Below are 15,034 nucleotides of genomic sequence, written 5' to 3' on the forward strand. Positions count from 1 at the left end.
AAATTAACTCATTCACTGCCATTGCCGAATGTATTCAGGAATTGAAAAGCATGACGTGGAGCGCCATTCTTGAATGTGTTCGGGTTTTGGTTTTTCTTGCCAATAAAGCGCTGGCCAGACCTCTGGCAATGTTTTTCCCTCCCACAACAGGGGGCAGCATGTGCCTTTTGTCCATATTAGCGCTTTGTTACAGCTTCAGCTCCTGTTAAAATGCTATATAAATCAATATGTATTGTATTGTATTTTGTACAGCCGTCCCCATTTCAAGCTCAGATAACTCCAGACGCATAGGAATTCACTCTTTTTTTCTGATGAAAGAAGAGAGTCTAAGGTTCCTTATGCTGAATTGAGTGTTAATGTAGTCCTAAAATTCAATATTCCATGGTTCCTGCAATTTGAGTGAAAATGACAAAAACCCTGGCACTGGAGTGGACACATTTTTGCACATCATCTGGCAGTTAATGAGTTAATATAACATTTTATTTTGGAGATGACCAAATTCAAAATTGGATTTGCATTTTTACTCCAAAAAAAACATGACCTAAAAAAATCCAATGTGGCCACCTTCACCAAGGCAAAACAGTTGTACTTTGCATCAGCACTTCCATGAATGCACATCACTCACATAGTCTTGATTTTTTTTTCTAAAAAGATTTCTTGTCATAATTCATTAGAAAAAACACTCTCACTCCACATTATTGGGTGAAATGGATTCTAGCATTTTTTAATTATTTTCCAAAAATTAACTCTTTTTTTCTGATGAAAAAAGTCTTACGCTGCATTGTATGTTTATGTAGTCCTCAAACTCAATATTCCAAGGATCCATTTTTGCACATCGTCCGGCAGTGAATGAGTTAGTGGAAGAACTAATTTTCAAATTTGAAGTCTAAAATAATGACTGTTCTCGTGGTTCACATTGGACAATTTTAAATGTTGGGTCGGACTTTAGCAAGCATTATGGCACTTGACATACAGTGAGACCCCAACTTACGAACTTAATTGGTTCCCAGACAGAGTGTGTAAGGCGAAAAGTGTGTATCTCAAAAACATTTTTCTCATAGGAAACCATTAAAATGGGAATAATCCGTTCCCGGGTTTCCATAAAATATACTTTTCAACTAAATAAGCCTTAAAACTACACACAACATACCTTATTCTATGTATAATAAATGTGCTATTGTATTGTAATGAAAGAAATACACTGCATTCTATCATAAAGTCACTTTATTTACATTTGTGATGGTCATTTATGGCTTGATGGAATGGCGTTGGAGGTCGAAGGTCAAAGGGAATTGCTGTTTGGAAAGAGAGGCGCATTACATGAGGACTGTAATTAAAGAAATAAACTGTACTGTAAAATAAAGTTTTATTTACCTTTTTGATGGTCGTTGATGGCTTATGGAAGGAGAGTCACCTTCCATTAGGACTGTTGGTAACTTAACCTGTGGTGCGGTTCGGTCGTGTGCTTCCGCCGAAGATCACTCCGCCAGCCGTGGTGGGTGTGTATTATGAAAATAGTGCTTATTATAAGGTTTAATTTTCATAAATTTGACATTTGTAAGACAAAAAGTTTGTAAGTTGAGGTGTTTGTAAGTTGAGGTCTCACTGTACTTGATTTGTTTTCGTGGGACTTTGTGCTTTTATTCAACAGAATGTTCTTTTTTTCTTGAAATACATGTAACTGTCGTCAAAAAAATGACACACGGGAAAATACTTTGGAGAAATGGATTATAACAGGCAGTGTTTAAAAGTTGTATAAATCATGCTATTTTTCTTTTACTTAATCCACATTTTCTGTCACAAAATTGGAAATTTTCTAACATATCCATTCACATATTTACAAGATTAATTTATAGCTTTACCATAAATATAACACCGTATTTGTAATATAATCACAGCTAAACAGCATATAACACTGAGAAATACTGTATACATAATGTATCTATATGTATATTTATTTATTTTTGAATAATCGTGATCCGTGGTCTGTTTTTCTGCAAACATGGCCTTAGTATCGGATTGGGACTCTGAATTAGCATTTGCCAAAACCGAAGATTCGGATTCAGGCTGATTTTTTTTTTTTAAAAAAAAAATAGGGACATCCGTGATTAGTGTTATTGAATATTTGACACGTAAAATCGGTCATGCTTTTAGTTGGATATAAACTAAAACAAAAAAAAATGTCATGCAGGTGCAATGATTGATATGGAGGCAGAACAAGATGGATGCAAGAAAGCCTGGGAAATATATATTTTAGTGAGAACACACTGGCGCGACTCAAAATGTCAGCGTCCCCACACACCCAATCGAGCGCCAACATGGCCACCGGCGTCAACACGCACACGGATGGATGAGTCGGTCAGCCGGGCGTGCGGGCTCGTAGCCCCCCTGGGGGTGAAAGGTGGCAGCTGACAATAACACGCGCAGGCATGCGAGTCAGACACTCGTGAGAGGTTAAAGCGTGTAATTCATGTTTGGTGTTGTGCGTCCGAGCGCACATGACAGGTGTGTGGGGGAGGTGGGGGGGGGGGGGGGTAGTCGCCAGGCAATGATGATGATCCCAAGTTATCCACTGGCTGACATCTTTCATCACCGTCATTGTCACTGTCAACATCGTGCAACTAAATCCGGATCACTGAGAGACTGCAAAAATGATTGTAGCATATTTTCTCTATTATAAGCATTGAATTTTCTTTGAAAGCTGACATTGCACCTTTTTAATCCGATGTGCCTTTTACAGTACATAGATCAATAATGTGATTGAATGGATGTAGTATTTACAGTATTCTGTAAAGCGCTTTGTCAAAGCTGCAGCGGTTGTGATGGTATTATATGAATAAAGCTGTCTTGTATAGGATAGTATTACCTTTAGGTTAGCTCTATCTAGTGGATGCGTAGATCAACTGCAGCCACTCTTCTACGGCCTATTAAAGCGTATATGAAAACCATTTTGTTTACATATGTAATTGTTTATAATTAGAATTACAATTTCTGTTTATTTATATATATATTTTGTACATTTTTTGTAATTTTTTATTTATTTGTAGTTTTTTATTGTATTTATTATTTTATTATTATTTGTATTATTTTATTATTATTTATTTATGTATTTTTTGTATTTTAATGTTTTAATTTACTACTCTATTTTTTTATATTTCATACATAACTTTCCAGTATATATTATATATGTAAATATATATTTTACTATTCAAATGTTTTTGTTCATATTTTGTATCTAATTTTCATGTATTTATATTTATATATACACGCAAGTTATATACAAAGAAAAAAATAGAATAGAAAATGAAAATATTAAAATTAAATTAGATACATGAATAATAAATAATAATAATACAAAAATAATAATAAATACAAAAAAAACAACAAATAATAATACAAAAATAATACATAAATACAATAAAAAAACTACAAATAAATACAAAAATGAATATATATTACAAAAAAATCTATACATTTATAAATATGAAAATTATACATTATACATTTTTCAAAACGACAAGCTATAAGGAGCCTCATATTTTCGGAGTTTGTCAAAACCAAAATGAGGTGAAAATCAATGACCGTACCTATTGGTGATTTATTTATTTATATGTATGCATGCATGTATTCGTGTATTTATTTATTTATTTATTTATTTATTTATTTATTTATTTATTTGGCAGCAGGAATATAACGTACGTATAGCGAAAAGGCAGAAAGGGTAAAAGATTTCCCTCCGTATTTACTCCTGACACGCCAACACTGCCGCACGGCTCCCATTTTTTTTTTTCCTCCTGCCATTTATTTCCTGCTTTTACTGGAGCATCTGTGCGCCTTCCACGCCACGTTTGACTCACTGAGCGCCCTTCGTGGCGACAGGAATACGAGCGTGACTTCCATTCCGGCGTCTCTGTTTGCTGACATTGCGACATTCCGATGAACGGCCATTGACCGTTTGTCTCTTGTAGGCCTCGACTCCCAAACTGACGACTCACTGCTCAGATATCCAAGAAGTCCGTCGCTGCAACCGTCTAGAGATGCCCGACAACTTAAACACATTTGTTTTAAAGGTGAGCTGCTTTGTTTTTTGAGAGACTCATAGCCTTAAAGGACAACCGACGTCTCCGGACAAGTTGTGTCCATAATTTGTAAAATGGCTTCAAATGACTCCTACTGAGCGTATTTTAATAAGATTCCACTGCATATAGCTATATTTTACGTTTTAAGACTCGCGCTGAATATTCAGGAAGTCTTGTTTTTGAGTTGGTGACGAGTCCTCGCGTGACGTCACTAAAGGAACGCCCCTGACCGAAAAAGAGACACGTTGTAGCAGTCCTTCCATCACGTCAATGTATTTTGCTGTACTTGTTTGGTCTGAAAACCTCGTGTTGCACCCAAAAGCCGCCAGAAGAGGGCGTCCAAGCTCCATGGAAGGAATTTATCAGCCTGTGGAAACGCTATAAAACGTTTTTCTGATGTCAGTTAAGAAACAAAAAAGTGACGTCGGTTGTCCTTTAATTGTGTGTGTGTGTGTGTCCATTGAAAACACTTCTCTGTCACCCCCTAAAGGTTAACCGAGGCAGTTTGCTATTTGAGACGGACAACGACCAGCAGGTCAGCTCCTGGACCACCGAAATTAAAGAATGCATCAGCAACAGGTGGGAAACGCGATGGAACCCGCGTGATTTTAACATTTGTTTTGATGGGACAAAAATCACTTTAATTCGACGCTGCGCAGGAAGTGGAGTTCAAGGTTCACGCGTGTCATGTCACGTTACGCCACTGAGTAGAAGACGTGCCGGGCGTGAGCTATTTAGAAAACCAAGAGACCTCTCTGCATCATAGAACATTTAGGAATTATTATTTGTTTCATTATTTTTGGAATTTGAATTATTTTTCCGCCCCTTGTGGTGTCCCCTTTCTCTCTCTCTATCACTCTCACTGTCTCTCTTTCCCTGTCTCTCTCTCACTCTCTCTTTCACTTGTTCTCTCTCTCTCTCTTTCACTTGTTCTCTCTCTCTCTCTCTCTCTCTCTCTCTCTCTCTCTCTCTCTCTCTCTCTCTTTCTCTCTGTCTTTCTGTCTCTGCCTGTCTCCCCCTCTCTCTCTGTCTCTCTCTGCCTGTCTCCCCCTCTCTCTATGTCTCTCTCTTTCACTGTCTCTCTGTCTCTCTTTCACTCTCTCTCTCTCACTCTCACTCTTTCTTTCCCTGTCTCTCTCTGTCTCTCTCTGTCTGTCTCCCTCTCTCTGTCTCTCTCTTTCACTGTCTCTCTCTCTTTCACTTGTTTTCTCTGTCTTTCTCTCTCTCTTTCTCTGTCTCTCTCTGTCTGTCTCCCTCTCTCTGTCTCTCTCTTTCACTTGTTTTCTCTGTCTTTCTCTCTCTCTTTCTCTGTCTGTCTCCCTCTCTCTGTCTCTCTCTTTCACTCTCTCTTTCACTTGTTTTCTCTGTCTCTCTCTTTCACTGTCTCTCTCTCTTTCACTTGTTTTCTCTGTCTGTCTCCCTCTCTCTGTCTCTCTCTTTCACTGTCTCTCTATTTCACTGTATCTCTCTTTTTTTCTCTCTCTTTCACTGTCTCTCTCTCTCCTTCACTCTCTCTCTCACACTCTCACTGTCTCTATTTCCCTGCCTGTCTCTCTCTCTGTCTTTCTCTCTCTCTCTTGCTTTCTTTCAATGTCTCACTCTCTCTTTCACTCTTTTTCTCTCACTCTCACTGTCTCTCTTTCCCTGTCTGCCTCTATCTTTCGCTCTCTCTTTCACTGTCATTCTGTCTTTATCGCGCTCTCTCTTTCTTTCACTGTCTCTCGCACACTCTCTGACTGTCTATCTCTCTCTTTCTCACTCTTTCTCTCTCTGTCTCTCTCTCTCTTTCTCTCTTTCCCTGTCTGTCTCTCTCTATCTTTCTCTCTGTCTCTCTCTCACTCTCTCTCTTTCACTCTTTTTCTCTCACTCTCACTCTCACTGTCTCTCTTTCCCTGTCTGCCTCTATCTTTCGCTCTTTCTTTCACTGTCATTCTGTCTTTATCGCGCTCTCTCTTTCTTTCACTGTCTCTCTCGCACACTCTCTGACTGTCTATCTCTCTCTTTCTCACTCTTTCTCTCTCTCTCTCTTTCACTCTTTTTCTCTCTCACTATCACTGTCTCTCTTTCCCTGTCTGTCTCTATCTTTCTCTTTCTCTTTCACTGTCATTTTGTCTTTATCGCTCTCTCTCTCTGTCTCTCTCTCTCTCTCTCTCTCTCTCTCTCTCTGTCTATCTCTCTCTTTCTCACTCTTTCTCTCTCTCTCTCTTTCACTCTTTTTCTCTCTCACTATCACTGTCTCTCTTTCCCTGTCTGTCTCTATCTTTCTCTTTCTCTTTCACTGTCATTTTGTCTTTATCGCTCTCTCTCTCTCTCTCTCTCTCTCTCTCTCTCTCTCTCTCTCTCTCTCTCTCTCTCTCTCTCTCTCTCTCTCTCTCTTGGTTTGCAACAAGTTACTTTCAAAATTAAATGCAAAGTATGTGTGTGTGTGTGTGTTTTTTTTTATTCAGGTTGGGCACGGTGGATCTGGAGCCCCTCCCCTCGGTGGCTGACAGCGCCCTGTCGACCAATCACAGGGCAAACTCTGAGCCTGGCAGTCAAAGTGATTGGCGGCCTGCTTCGTCCCACCCGACTCAGCAGGCGCGTCCCGTCACAATTAGCTGTATGTACTTTTTTATTTGTACTTTTTGTCTTTTCATTGACGTCACGCTATTCGCGTCGGTACGTTTTGTGTTCCAAATTCAGTCGACGGGAGTTGGGAAGAAATCCATCGAGCAATTTGCCGATGAATTGATCAGAGGGTTGCAAAATTCCCTGATTTCTTTTTTTTCAAAGTTGGAAACCTCCTCCGTCATGTCCTCAGATGATTTCTGGAATCTCAACGTGAAGGGGAGAGACGCTCTATTGATTTTAAGATGATTAATAGGGACTTTGTTAGTATTTTAGGGTTGGAATTTGGTTCATGTTTCAAAGGGTTGCTTCCAAAGGTGGAGTAACATGTCATTGCATGATTTATTGATTTATTTTCCTATCCACGGAAAGAATTGATTGTTCAATAAAATATTTGAAACCTGATAAGGGTTACAAAGACATGTGTTGCTATGGCATGCTTTTTAATTGTAACGTTTTAGTTTAAACTTCCTTTGGAAAAATATTTCCGTGGTCTTTGCAACCTTAAAGGACAACCGACGTCACTTTTTTGTTTCCTAACTGACATCAGAAAAATGTTTTATAGCATCTAAAATACCCAAAACATGCAGTATATTTTGAGTCAAATGCAAAACACCAATAAAAATGACTTCAAGTGTCTAAAAAGTACTTCAATTTGAAACCGGAAGTGGCCAGTTTCAGAAGGTCCCGCCCCCTTGTTCGTGGTGTCACGCCAAGACGTCTTGCCTTGCTGGAGAATCAAAACAAATGCTTCAGATTTGGAGAATATGCTTTCTTGTTACTCATCCAGTTATGAATATGATTCAAATAGTTCTGAAGAAGAAAGCATACATGTTTGCAATCGATTAAAGAAGTCCTTCCGTGTCATTTTGAGGCATCAGGGGTGGGAAAAGTCACACCGAAAAAATGCAGAATATGGCGACAAAGCTGTGTAAGGAATTAATCAACCCGTTTCCACAGGCTGATTAATTCCTTACATGGAGCTTTGTCGCCCTCTTCTGCCTCTTGTTGGTCCTACACAAAGTTTTCAAACCAAAGTACAGCAAAATGCATTGACGTGATGGAAGGACTGCTACAATGTGTCCTTTTTTCGGTCAGGGGCGTTCCTTCAGTGACGTAGGGTGAGGACTCGTCACCAACTCAAAAACAAGACTTCCGGAATATTCAGCGCGAGTCTTAAAACGTAAAATATAGCTATATGCGGTGGAATCTTATTAAAATATGTCAGTTGAAGTTGTCCAGTAGAAGTCATTTGAAGCCATTTTACAAATTATGGACACAACTTGTCCGGAGACGTCGGTTGTCCTTTAATAGACGCATTCACCGCTCTCCATGTTGCCTTCCATTTTCACCGTGCTTCAACGGAACAAAACACACCCTTATTTTACCAGGAAAAAAAAGTTAATTTGTCGCCTCTGGCTTTTCTGAAGCAATCAGTAGTAGAAAAGGAATTGGTAGAAAAGGAATTGGTTTCACCCAAAAACAGGGGGTTTTCATGGCAAGAAACGTGTCAGTTGCCTTTAACGCCGAACTGAGTTTTGTTTTTTTACGATCGAGACATTTGCTGTTTATACGATACGTATACATCAAATGTGGGCAGCTGTGCCTCATTGCTGGTGTGACAAGCTGAGATTTACCCGCCGGATTTTCTCTTCTACTCAAAAACTGTGCTGAACAAAAATCCAAATGGATGCAAAGCTGCCGTTTGGTTGTTTGATGAATACAAATGTCAATGACTTTCCTTTTGGGTGCAGCTGTAAAGCCATTTTTGTGTTCCTGCTCCCCAGACCCAGTCGCCCTGGCTCTGCCAGAGCCGCTCATCCACAAGACCGATCACTTCCTGTTCTCCTACCCGTGGTTCCACGGGCACATATCGCGCGTCAAGGCGGCCCACCTGGTTCAGAGCTCGGGGGCCGAGGGCCACGGCGTCTTTCTGGTGCGTCAGAGCGAGACGCGGCGAGGAGATTACGTCCTCACCTTTAACTACCAAGGAAAAGCCAAGGTGCGCCTGGAAGCCTCGTCGGCGGGATGGTGAAAAAAAGACACTCTTCAGATTCTGGTTGTGATTTCCCCATTTGTGTTGGCGTGCAGCACCTGCGCCTCTCGCTGACCGAGTGGGGGCAGTGCAGGGTTCAGCATCTGCGCTTCCCCTCCGTCGTGGAAATGCTCAGCCACTTCCGCATCTTCCCCATCCCGCTGGAGTGCGGATCCGCCGGCGCCGTCACGCTCTCCAGCTTCGTCGTGGCGGGCTCCAGTCCGCCCTCGCAGGGTGAGGAGCACATGCGCAGTCTCACCAGAGAAAAATCTTTGATATATATTTCATACATAGAAAGAGAGACACAGAGAGACAGACAGACGCAGGGAGAGACAGACACAGACACAGACAGAGAGAGAGACAGACAGAGACATAGAGAGAAACAGATGGACAGAGAGAGAGACAGACATAGACATAGACAGAGAGACAGAGATAGAGAGAGAAAGACACAGAGAGCGAGAGAGACTGACAGACACAGAGAGTGAGATGGAGACGGACAGACAGACAGAGAGAGAGCGAGAGAGAGAGAGACAGGCATAGAGAAAGATCGAGAGAGAGATAGACAGAAAAAGGGGAGCGAGACCGAGAGAGACAGCCACGAAGAGAGAGATAGACCAAGAGACATACACAAAGAGAGAGAGACAGACATGCACACAGAGAGAGAGAGACAGGCACAGAGAAAGATCGAGAGAGATAGACGGAAACAGTGAGAGAGACAGAAAAAGGGGAGAGAGACAGCCACGAAGAGAGAGATAGACCAAGAGACATACACAAAGAGAGAGAGATAGACATGCACAGAGAGAGAGAGACAGGCACAGAGAGAGACACAGAGAATGAGAGAGAGAGAGATGTTTACAAAATAAAACTTGTAGTTATAATAATAATAATACATTTGATTTCTAAGCGCCTTTCAAAACTCTCAAGGTCACTTTATAGTCACAGAAGAAGTTTTTATGTGGTTGAGCAGCGGCGGCCACACCCGCCAGCGTTCACATAGCCCAGAATAACTCACAAAGATAGAAAGCTAGCTAATAGATAGCTACAGAGCTAATAGCTAGTTATATTTGGTTGAAATGTGAAGTGTCAAGGCAAAGAACTGAAACTTTTGTTTTATCTCCCCCCCCACCCCCAGGTCAGCTCTCCGGCAGCCATTTGGCGCCGTTCTCGCTTCACCGCTGGAACTCGGAGCCCAACTTGGCTCACTGCGGAGCACCTCCAAGCTGCAGCCAGCCGCCCTCCTCTTCTACTTCCTCCTCCTCCTCGTCTTCGTCATCTTCTTGCGCCGCCCCGGGCGCTTCCGGCCCGCAACCGCCTCGCCGGACCGGGCCGGCCCCTCCGCCGCCGCCGAACGCCAGCGCTTCCTCTGCTCCCCCGCGCCGCAGTGCGTCGGCGGGCAGGCCGCCGCCGCTCCGCCACGCCCACCCGCCGGTCTTCCCCCGGCGGGACTCGGACTATGAGCTGGAACCCGATCGCGGACGCAAGCGGGCCATTGACAACCAGTACATGCTGCTCTGACCTCCCGCCGCCCGTTGACACGAGATGGGTTCCAGTGACCCCACCAAGCCCCCGCCCCCCCGTGGCTTCCGCACGAGTGTCCGCAGTGAATGTATATTGATGTTTGGGACGGCTGAGGAGCACGCGGCTCATCTTCAAGCCCAGCGCGCAAAAAAAAAACTCTTTTTATACTTTTTTTTTTTTCACTCAAGGTTTGACTTTAAGCAACCAGCGCTTCTTCGCACCAGTCACGGGTGAATTGAGCATTTTCCTAATTCATCTAGACCACCTCCTTTTATTACTTTGCTGATATGCTAAATCACTTTCCCCACCCTAAAAGAAATACTTTAATTCTTGGCACATTTCCCGTGTGGGCTTACTTTTTTCTATAAACACAACGAGGCACTCTTTTTTTTTCTCCTCTCTGTCACGCTTTAAGTCTTCTGATGCTCTGTCACAAGATTTCTCATATTTGCGTATTAATTCACTATGAAAGCAACGCGGTGGGTTTGTGGGTTCAAATACTCCATCTTTATCTCTCAACCCCAAAACATGCATGTTCATTTCATGACGGCCTCTAAACTGCCCGACAGTGACCAGCAACTTTTTTACCCCGCCATGTTTCTGCCCGAAAACACAGCTCGAGCCCCTTTCACACAGAATCCTGCGTACACTTCCTCATCAACGTTATTCTGCCCGACGTGGCTGCCACCTTTTTTTTAATACAGAGATCCTGCAAAATTGTGAAGCGCCGTCATTTTGTGAGACTTTTTTCACAGAAACCTTCTCACGGGATGGCTTTTGCTTGGGTGCGCTTACAAATAACACAGCAGCTTTCAATTACGTCAATGCAAATTTTTGGTGTGATGTCGAAAAAATATATATTTTCACACCAGACAGTGACAACTGCTTTGAAACCGAAGTTGCAGGAGATTAAAAATTGCTTCAATCATTCACCGCCAGACATGTGCTAAAATCTGTTCACTCCATTGCCAGGGTTGTTGTCATTGTCACTCAAATTCCAGGACCGAGAATATTGAGTTTTAGGCCGACATAAACATTAAATGCAACGTAACAAACCGTAGTCACTTCTTTCATCAGAAAAAAAAGTTAATTCCCAAGTTATATGGGTTTGGAGTTATCTGAGTTTGAAATGGGGGTGGCTGTATAAAATACAATACAATACATACATGTTGATTTATATAACGCTTTATCAACAGCTGAAGCTGTAAAAAAAAGGCGCTAACATGGACAAAAGGCGAATGCTACCCCCTTGTGGAAGGGAAAAAACATGGCCAGAGGTCTGGCCAGTGCTTTATCGGCACCCAAGCAAGCAAAAAAAACAAAATCCGAACAAATTCAGGAATGGCGCTCTACTTCATATTTTCAATTGCCGAATAAATTCGCAAATGGCAGTGAATGACTTAAAAACCCTTTTCATACATTTTACACAGAACCCAGCCAACGCGTGTGAAACTTCACATCTGTGTCGACTTTCACACGTGTACTCAGCATCCCGCACTCGAATAATTCTGTCAGCACCAGTGGATGTGAAAAGGATGTGAAATTTTAGAAATGAGTGTCACATGTTCCAAATTTGTAGAATCTTGGATATAAAAAGTCTGCACACCCCAGTAAAGGCTTTGTGCTATACAGATAATTTTTCCACAAATTTAATCTGATATATAGATGGCTCAAGGTAATTCAATTAAAAAATATATATTCTTGAGGCAAGGTAAAAACAACTATGATCATGTAGTTGCACAAGTGTGCACACCCTGTTATAAATGGGATGTGGTTGTGTTCACAATGAACCAAATCACATCCAAATTTGAAAGAAAGGAGTCAACATCGATCTATCAACATTTAAAGTGATGAATTTGAAATGAAATTCATATGTTCTAGTCAGCTTTACTTGATGTCCTCTTTTAAATGGGTTGTCATGGTTACAGGTTCCGTTAATTGTGGAAAAATAATCTTTTGATTAGGGACGTGTGGACTTTTCACACCCAAAGTAGGTCATTACAGCTGAAATATGACAAATGGTAGCTTTTAGAGATAGTGTTTGGGGGAGAGGGGAGTGACTCGTCAATCAAATCTGATAGACAACATCATGTGAGATTCTGATGAAAGGCAAAATACTTTTCCCGAAACATGTCATTTAAAGGACAACCAACCGACGCCTCCGGACAAGTTGTGTCCATAATTTGTAAAATCGCTTCAAATGACTTCTACTGAGCGTATCTTACAAAGATTCCACCGCATATAGCTATATTTTACGTTTTAACACTCGCGATGAATATTCCGGAAGTCTTGTTTTGAGTTGATGACGATGCCTGACGTCACGTCACGTCTGGAACGCCCCCGACCGAGAAAGTGACACACAATGCATTTTGGGTACTTACTTTGGTCTGAAAACTTTGTGTTGATGCCAAAATTAGAAGGAAAACACATAAATAACGCGATGGTGAATCGTTGTGTTGCACCAAGACTACTATTTGATACTAGTTGACACAAATTCCCAGCAGACAAATCAGCCCATTTCCAACGGAGCTTGGGCGCCATCTTGTGCATTTTCTGGGCGCGACATTGGAGTCCAGGCTCCTCAAAATTACACGGAATTACTTCTGTAATTGATTGCAAACATTTATGCTTTCCTCTTCAGAACTATTTGAATCATATTCATAACTGGATGAGTAACAACAAAGCATTTTCTCCAAATCTGAAGCCATTGTTTTGATTCTCGAGCAAGGCAAGACGTATTGGCGTGACGTCACGAACAAGGGGGCGGGACCTTCTGAAACTGGCCACTTCCGGTTTCATTTTTTGCAGTTTCAGCACTGTCATTTTTATTTGTGTTTTGCATTTGACGAAAAGTATCAACCTGCGTGTTTTGTTTTTGTTTTTAGATGCGCTAAAACGTTTTTCTGATGTCAGTTAGGAAACAAAAAAATGGTGTTGGTTGTCCTTTAAATAACCTGAAAAAAGTGTGATCAAGGCTCAACATTGTTTCATTGTTCTGCCGTTGTTGGCATAGATAGACAATACTCACTAAAGTCGCTGTTAAGAAAAAAAAATGATGTGCCTTGTGGCACGTTTGCCCACTATCACAAGCATACACGTTCTCATTTTCATTTTTTAAAATAAATATCCAACGCTACTTTTTTTTAAACACACAGGTAGCATTAACTGTTTAGTTTGCGTCATCACCATGACTACAAGTCATCAGATCTATGCCCACCACGCTTTATTTTGCTAAGCAATGGGATGTCTTAACACTAACGCACGTCCGATTGTTTTCCGACCCACCCCGCCCTCCCTTTGTTTTTATGTTGGCTCTTAAAACTAAATGGACACGTGTGGTGTTGTTCTTGCAACTGTATCACGTTGACTAATCACGACTACTCTCTTTGCTTCAGAAAAAAACATTTAAAAAGAGTGTGTCGCGCAATATGGATCTCGCATAGCCACAATGTTCACATTTATATATGTATTGTTAAATCAGTGTTGAGAATCCTTTTTTAAATATTTTATAATCCTCTGAGGGGCAAACTAAATTAAAATGGGGAAAATGTGATTTAACAAATGTTTATTGTTCAATTCGATGAGCGTTGGGTTAATTGTTTTCCTCAAATTTATTTAACTGTTCCTCTTGGGTTTATGTTACATTTTCAAATCACTCCATGTTGGATTCCTCAGTTGCTTTACCCACGCCCCCCTCCCCCTTCATTGACCATGGAGAGAGATGGTTTAATGCCAAAATGGCTTTTGGGTTGATTTGAAAATTTCCCGTTCATGACATGAATGTGTTCTCAATACTGTGTGTTTACCTCAGCACTGTAAAGCTCCCTCCCCAGACTACCACAGAGCTTTTGAATGAAGATGTCTTTGTGTTGGCAATCCCTTTTCATTCAGTTGTAAGCCTTCTAAATTATATACTATCAACTGTACATTGGACTGATCAGTTTATTTTTTTTTTCTAAAATAAACCTTAGCAGATTAAAGTTTCCTTCCATCTGCTGCTGACTTAATCGCAATTTACATGTGATGAATGTAATTCCGCTCAGTGATCTTTGTTAGTTTTTGTTTGACTATTTACAGTTATAGAAAATGCCACATGAATTACATTTACATTACTTTCATTTAATTTAATGGCATTTTTAAAATACAAAAATGCCAATATTACAGTAACGGTAATTTTAAGATTCCAAATATTATACAGTATGTCGAAAAATGTTTGGACAGAGATGCTGTCAATTAGAATTTGTATTGCGCGCCTTTTTCCGGCCGAGTTTGCTCGCAATTGGCTGCATACTGCGCTTCACGCACACGCAAGCAAACATACACGTTGGAGGTTTCAAGGGCTGGATGTTTACGCGATGGACACCAAGGTTGACCAATCAGCGCCCGGCTATGCTGAAGTGTTGACAACGTGTTAAGGCCTCGATTCGCCAAACTCGATTACGATTGGCTGCGGAGATTATGTGGGCGGGACGGAAATCCCTTTTACCAGTTGACGCTCTGAGGAGGTGCCGAGCTCGCTTACAATTGGCTGTGTAGAGTATGTGTGCGGGGAGGAAATCCCTTCTCCCAGTTGACGCGAGGTGTCGAATGGCGATCAAAACAAAAAGTAATGGCACGTAAGTAGTGAATTACATGCTAGCAGCTTCAGTAATGCCTTACTGAAGACCCAATGATATATGACATCGTACTACAGTAGGGGTGACTTTATTTTACGACTGTTAGAGCGTCTGTGTTTTATATTTCCCAGTTTAGTGTTTGAGACATTCCACACAAACTACTCTATAGCACTGAAACA

The 15,034-nt window shown here is 41.3% G+C and overlaps 1 protein-coding gene across 2 annotated transcripts in view; it reads left to right on the forward strand.

Annotated features, from left to right (window-relative positions):
- The window catches only part of sh2b3 (SH2B adaptor protein 3), a 62,128-nt gene extending 48,336 nt beyond the window's left edge, over positions 1-13,792 (forward strand). For both annotated transcript variants that reach the window (XM_088993984.1, XM_088993986.1), the window contains exons 3-8: positions 3,969-4,070; positions 4,570-4,658; positions 6,527-6,678; positions 8,474-8,688; positions 8,778-8,955; positions 9,854-13,792. In XM_088993984.1, the coding sequence (XP_088850110.1) occupies positions 3,969-4,070; positions 4,570-4,658; positions 6,527-6,678; positions 8,474-8,688; positions 8,778-8,955; positions 9,854-10,236 (1,119 nt within the window). In that variant the 3' untranslated portion in view covers positions 10,237-13,792. The remainder of the gene's footprint in view (positions 1-3,968; positions 4,071-4,569; positions 4,659-6,526; positions 6,679-8,473; positions 8,689-8,777; positions 8,956-9,853) is intronic.
- The last annotated feature ends 1,242 nt before the right edge of the window (positions 13,793-15,034 follow it).

The sequence above is a fragment of the Hippocampus bargibanti genome, linkage group LG04, assembly GCF_051943395.1.
Source record: "Hippocampus bargibanti isolate YZ-2025 linkage group LG04, ASM5194339v1, whole genome shotgun sequence".
Taxonomy (NCBI): Eukaryota; Metazoa; Chordata; class Actinopteri; order Syngnathiformes; family Syngnathidae; genus Hippocampus; species Hippocampus bargibanti.